Genomic DNA, 7,299 nt, shown 5'->3' with positions numbered 1-7,299 from the left:
GTCCAAATCCAGGGATTTGTGTTGATTAAAGCAAGAGACACATTGGATCCTTTGAGGTTTGAGGCAATAAGTAGTGCAGCTTGAGACTATCTATCTATAGTCTAAGATAACTAAGCTTATGCTTTGGGGTGTTTTTATACCCATACATGTGATGTTCATATGTGCCCAAACAAGACATCCCATTATCATCTTTCTCTATTTGCCAGCAAAAGCTTCCAACACCTGTATTACATCTCGCAGCTACATCTATTCACAGCCTGGGAATAATAGGGTAGAGACATACTGCACAATCTAAGAACGAGGATTTTTATGTTTCACAATGAGACACATCACGTATTCTCCTTCTCCTGTAATGAATCAGCAGGGCTGCAATAGATAACATGGGACATGACTAGATGGTGCATCCACTGCAAATATGTCTCCAACCTGACAACCACAGAAGGAAAGAAGCCAGTCACTCATACATTCACAGTGATGTGCATAGCATATTGAAAAGATGTACGGGGAAAGCACAAAAAGACGGACAGTGTACGCTTCCCTCCAGATGTGTAGTGCAGGTCAAGACCAATCATGAGCAGCAGAGAGGACAATGCCATGTACACTATGTGTGTGTATGTAGATAGACTGGCATAGTAATATTATGGAGTGACTATGATTCTCTGCCTGATTACCATAATATCAGCTTTTCCCCAACATAAATAATTTCTGTTTGCTTGTTTTTTTTTTCAATGTTAAGTCAAAACGTCAAGAACAGGGTTGCACCTAATACCAGTCCTCCAGGGTCACTGTGCTACTTGTTAGTCAATCAGCAGCTGGAACATCATCTGAGGGTGAAAGAGAGGAAACAGGGTGAATTGGTATCTCCCAGCTTCTGACTGATTGAACACACCTGCTCCAGGTAATCAGCAGTGACTAGAGGAGGCATAGCTGGAAAATAAGTAAGGTAGTGACCCTTGAGCAACATGGGTTAGGCCCCCAGGCTAGAATAAAAGCTAAATCTTGAAAATAAAGATGAAATGTTGAGATTAAAACAAAACACCACATGGAGAATAAAGTTAAGAACAAAGTCAAATCCTTGGCTCCACGTGGCCTAAACTTTTAGACTGTGAATTTTAGTTGAAAAATACAATTTTACTGATTATAGATAAAAGCTCAATTTTAGTTGAAAAATACAGTCGCACCACTTCAGAAACACACCTTCACACCAATAGGGGACTGGTAATCTGTCATATGGGCCTATCTAATCCCTATGGCCGATATAACTAATCGTTTTTCTACAACTCATTGGTTCGTTTCCTTTACTGGCAACGAGTCAGCAGCAAGTGGTTTGTCGCAATAAGGCTACTTATTTTGACTGGTATCCAAAATCAATCAATCAATCAATCCAGGGCCAGTTTTCTTTTGTCCCAGTCCAGCCCTGTCTCTACATTAATTCCTAACATTTCAGCTTTACTGTTTGTTTCCATCCAGCTGATAGTAAAAGCCACACAATGTGATAAACCCACATTCTGCCTTTCAAACACGGACTCACCTGTTGCACCTGAACGGGCCTGCGCTGCTCAGGTTTTTCACGCTAGTTGACAGTTTCCGGTGCAACAAATGAACCAACATGTAAAATAATCTTACCTGCAAAAGTCGCTTCGCTGCGGTAATAGTTCCCGTCATGGTCCTCAGAGTCCAGCAGCAGAGCTGACACATGCTGTGTGACGCAGACATGAGGGTCCGGTCCGCACAGGTTCGTTCATTATGTCGTAGTTCTGTTTCCGGTTTTCTGCTGCCAGTCAAACCAGAGACAGCCCGGAGGAAATGGTCTTAGATTAAGACAATAAAAGAAACAGTACAGTTACAGAACAGACCGTCTGAAAGTTTCCTACACGTCAAAAAACATCACAGTATTTCATTTCATCATTACATGTGAACCTGAAAACAACTGACACTAATTTTATGAAAATGTTTTGATTAATCACTTTTGTTAAGGTTATAGTGCATAACTTTGGTTCAATCAAAAGTCAAGGCTGAATTAATGAAAGAGGTTTGTTTTTTACTATTTCATAAAAATCACTAGCACAAACATGGTTTGTAGCCTTCACATGATCCAGGCAGCATTTATGTTTATTTATGTTTACTCTGAAAACAAAATAGAGATTAGCTCCATGTGAAGAACAGAAGATTGCAAGTTCATTCAGTGAAAAAGGAAGCAGCAGAAACAACTCCTGTCTACATTAGGACTGCCCTTACTTCCACTTTACCCATTTCACAGTTTATTTGTGGACTCAAATTGTCACACATGGATGCAGCCACTGTCCCTCGCGGCTCACTGTTGGTGACTCATGAGACAGCGCAAACAAGGGAATCCTTTCAGGGCAATGAATGAGTTTTCATTAGGAAACAAACGCACATGTAGCCAGAAGACTGAAATGTTTCCATCATGCAGCCTGCTGTCAAAGAAAATGCCAAACCTGAAGAAAAACATCAGGACTACAATGGTGAAAATTAGAGCAGCACAGGGAGTGACACTAGTGAATGAAGAGAACTGTCTTCTATTAGAGAATTCTTTTTTTTTTTAAAGTTGACTTAATTCACTCCTGACTACAACAAAAGTTAGTTTCATAATGCAGCATTTTTCTCTGTCTGGATTTGTGCAACACACCCGGTCTGAACTCCAGTTCTTGGGAAGGGTCAGTTAATATAGTGGAGTTAAATGTCAACTCCTCTGGTTTCACTGTCTTTCTGACAGCAACACCATCACACATGCTTCCAAATCTAACAAAGGTCAGCTCATTTTTCTGCTCTCCTGTGTTTGCATGTATGTGTGTGTGAGGGGGCGGTGAGAAAGAACAACAGAGGGAGAGACTGCACAGATCTAAGCCTTGTGATTTGATATCCATCAGATTTATGTCTCTGTTATTTTCCTCTCCTAAACGCTACGTGATAAACTCGGTGAAGGACACAATAACAAAGATCTACCTTTTCACCTCTCTCTCTCATTGTCCGTCTCCTGGTCTCAGTCTTTCTCTCTGTCCAGGTGCTATCAATCAGTCTTGTGTTGATTGGTGTTGGATTACAGGGCTTTTGCTGTCCGCCTCCAACGATTAAAATCAGGACAAAATAAATTTCCCTTATATCCCTCCACATGCAATGAATGAAGAGCAAAGCTACATGCACACCTACTCACTATACATATGTAGTGAGCAAATTAACCTTCATATTAAATTCCTGATCCATCACATACACTTCAGATGGAGATAAAGTACTGAATGATGAGCTGTAGACACTGACCGCTATGGTAATTAGCACTAACTGTGTGGAGTGATGCAAAACACTACTGAAAAATAAATACACACACACACACACACACACACACACAATGATAATACATGTATTCACCACAGAGACAACATACCAGTTCTGCACACACATGCTGTACAGAGAAAATGGCAGCAGCAGCCATTGGCACAGTTCCTTATTCGCTCCCTTCCAAAAAATAATTTATCACCTGCAGAAGCCTCCTCAGCATGTTTGTCAATGTGTGTGTGTGTGTGTGTGTAAGGGGTTTAGACAGTCTGACCTGATACAGTGCCACTCTAACCTTATTAAGAAACAAGGTGATGACAACAGAGAAAAATGTTCTCCTTAACCCCTGTAGGTAAAATTGGCACCGCAGCCAACTGTCCCTTAATGCTAGTCCCTTAACACATGTGACACACACAGTGATACACACACTGGCAAACGCACAATCAAAAGGATCCTGCTGGGAGTTAAACTAGTCACCACTCTTCTTTCTGCCACCTCCTTTCCTGTCCTCATCTGTTGCCTGTCTTATCTTTTGTTCTGTTCCTTCAGCTATTGCATGGAAGCATGTCACAGCTACTATCATATATGAGGAACATAAATTCTGCACAAAAACAGGGACACAGAAAAAGAGACAAATCATTACTCAGATCAAAACAGCATTTAATCGTTTCCCAGCAATGATTTTCAAAGCATTACATTTATAGTTTCATCTATTTACACCAGAGTTCCCAGAAGAATTAGTCTTATAGGTTAAAAAGCTTCCACATCACCACTTGACCACAATTAGGATTACATACAATGTGTTTTTACTTTAGTTTCTCATCATCTACTTTGTGTGAGCATTTCTATTTTAACAAGTAATGTTAATGTGTGTATGTGTGTGTCTCAGGGTAGTAAGAGGACACTCTCCCAGTCTCTCTGTTTGGCTTCCTCTTCTTCTTTTGCCTCCTCATCCATATGGCCCCTGAAAGACCAAATTCACCGATCAAAGGCAGAATATACAAAGCACTACTCCTAAATACTAAGCCTATTGTAACTACCTTCAGATACAGACATTACATATTTTACTCCAGAAACATCTGTGACTTGTCACACTATCTGACATTGCATTGATCATCACCAGGGGCTAAAATTTCTTAGCAATTTATGAAATCTGAATCCAGTTTTAAGTTGTTTGATCCTTACTACAGGAATTGAAAAAGAAAAGTAGAAAGAATTTGACAACACTTGCACAATTTTCATTCATTTACTGAGACAACTGGGAGAGGCCTCTTCTAGCAAGACAAAAAACAAACAAACAAACAAACAAAAAAAACTTGGATTAAAACTTTGACAGCCTTGCCATCCATCTGATCTGACACTGGTATCCCAGAGTTAGTTACAAGTTTTTACATAACATTTCTTCAATAATCAGTATGTGTTTTGAAACATTACTACATTTTTGTTTCCTTTATTTCTGAGCTTGTTGCTACATCTTACACTGATCACAATTTACCTGTGCCTTTTAAGATCTACTGAACCTGCAGTATTTCCTCTCAATGGATAGTGAGCTGCAGCTATTGTAACTAAGATAATAGACTTCTGCAGATTTTGTACAAACCAACTAACCCCCATTAGGCTTCAAACTGTGTCGCTACAGACTGACTCCCAGCTGGGAATGTAACCACTAACAAAAGAGCAGAAGATTACATTCAGATTTTACATGAAGTGATTCATAATCTTCATGAAAGACCAAAAGCAGTTCATGTTTATAATATTATAAAATGTTATTATAATAAAAGCACAGTTCATCAAATTAGCAAAGTCCAAATTCAATGCTCACACTCAGTATATGAAGAATGTAAAACACATTCTGATTATTACAATACCAAGCCAGCAAATAAAAATTAGCTTATAATGGTCAGTCTTAGATGTTGTACTTAAGCCTTTTCAACCAACTTCTTGTTAGTTTAGTATAAGTCCCGCAATGTTTCAAATGTACATGGGATATGCAGAATATGTCCATTTTCCAGTATTAATATGATATTGCTGTGCAAGTATGCAATCACAAGGTTAGATCAAAGACAGCCAATAGACTGAGGCAACACTAGAGCACAGCCAGGCAGCTGGAAGGAGTTGATTCATACCAAAGATAGATGATGAATAGTTCCCTGGGTATGAGGTAACCATATGCCAGGTCAAAGTAGACACACACATAAATAAATGCACACACACTGCGTCACATCGTTGACTTGTGCGTTGTGAATGTGTACTTTAAAGTGGTCACGTACTATGACAAGAACATTCACTAAAACTGAGGTATTTTTAAGGCTATAGACTGAATTATAAACCCACTGAAGTTTTTAAGATTACACTTACTCTATATGATGGTAGACCACCGTACAGTAGAACTTCACTATCAAACATCTACTGTACAGTGCCGCTGCAGTCACCACTCATGATAGTCTAAAAAGAACAGCTATCTTGTAAAATAATTGTGCCTCTGTGAGAATCTGGTAGGTGAGATGAGGATAAAATCGAAGTGTCCTTCCAGAATGACACAGGGAATCTATATTTTGAATAAAACTTCTGCAACATTAAATGTGCCATCTGTACTTACAGGAAAGACAAATGAAAACAACTGAATGCCCATATGGTACAAGTTATTCTTGGCTTCACCTGTAACACCAGTAAAAAACATTTGGACTATGTATATGATATAGATTAATGGAAATGTCATTTGTATTTCCCTCTTTTGATGATGTTATAAAAACTGATATAATTCTTTGGATGGAAGTTCCTGTTATCCCAAGAACCTCATCTTTTTGATTATTCTTTCAGCTGAGCATTTTCACAATGATCAAAAAATGCATTATGGGAGGAAAAGTCATATTAATGACAAAGTGAAGGTGGAACTACTGAACTACTGGCTATTCAAAACAAAAAATAATACCTGCACAGCTTTGCCAAAATAGTCCAATTTAGTGCATGTGTTTGCGTGTGTGTCATGTTTGAAGGATGTAAGGAGCTGTTTTGGGAGCTCTCTATGTAGTATGTGTTAATCCGGTTATTACACGTCTCAATGTGATATTCACAGTGCTCTGCTCAGCACAAGGCCTCTAGCACAGATTATGCCCGCTACACGCACACACACAAAACATCAACAACACATAGACACAAACACACCCACACACTCAGTTTCTGATATACAAGAAAAATGACACTCTCTCTCTGTCACACATACACACATTAAGCAGCACATTATGGCCCGATACCCAACATGCTGTCAAAGCTAAAGTCGTTCTGCTGGCTAACGATCCATTACACACTCCACATATCCAACAGAGAGAGGCACTGATGGCACACACACACACACACACACACACACACACACACACACACACACAAAAGGATTACCCCCCATCGTGACCATTGGAATGGTAAAGAAATGCAGGGAAGTGTTGGGGTGAGAAAGCAATGGATTATATGCTGATCATGGTGTAAAGAAATAGACAAGTATGAAAACAGCAAGTTACACGACTGCATTCAGGTTCTCAAAAAGAAAAGGGCTTGTTTGGCTCCTCGGAGCTCAAATTAGAGTGGAAACCTTAACAGCTGCCTAAGCAGCAACTAGGATCTTTAAGTTCTATACTGCATGTACATGTCCAAAATAGTGTAGATTTTAAAATATTTACTTTTCCAGGTCTAGTAACAATAACATATGGACAGGAGTTTACCCTTGACAACGAGGTCATGTATATTGTTTGCCTTAAGCAACCAGAATTATTATGAGGGACTGGGTTTAGTGTGTGTGTGTGTGTGTGTGTGTGTGTGTGTTACCAACTTTGTTAAATGCAGATTCCCCTGCCGATCTTGAATTCCACTGTTTACTATTTCAGTCACTGAAGTCTTTGTTGCTGTTTCTGAAGCATATATCAAGAGAGGTCATTGCTTGTGGCATTATTTTTAAACCATCATCACTAGTATAGCTCATAATTCATCAAACATCACTGTAATTAACATCAA

The 7,299-nt window shown here is 39.2% G+C and overlaps 1 protein-coding gene across 2 annotated transcripts in view; it reads right to left on the bottom strand.

Annotated features, from left to right (window-relative positions):
- Positions 1-3,937: 3,937 nt before the first annotated feature.
- The window catches only part of zbbx (zinc finger, B-box domain containing), a 47,951-nt gene continuing 44,589 nt past the window's right edge, over positions 3,938-7,299 (bottom strand). For both annotated transcript variants that reach the window (XM_026294280.1, XM_026294288.1), the window contains 2 exons: positions 7,118-7,196; positions 3,938-4,258 (listed from right to left, as the gene is read on the bottom strand). In XM_026294280.1, coding sequence (XP_026150065.1) covers positions 4,180-4,258; positions 7,118-7,196 — 158 coding nt within the window. In that variant the 3' untranslated portion in view covers positions 3,938-4,179. The remainder of the gene's footprint in view (positions 4,259-7,117; positions 7,197-7,299) is intronic.

The sequence above is a fragment of the Mastacembelus armatus genome, chromosome 13 (genome assembly GCF_900324485.2).
Source record: "Mastacembelus armatus chromosome 13, fMasArm1.2, whole genome shotgun sequence".
Classification (NCBI taxonomy): domain Eukaryota; kingdom Metazoa; phylum Chordata; class Actinopteri; order Synbranchiformes; family Mastacembelidae; genus Mastacembelus; species Mastacembelus armatus.
Note: the sequence above shows the minus strand (reverse complement) of the source record. Positions and strands in the feature narration are given on the sequence as shown.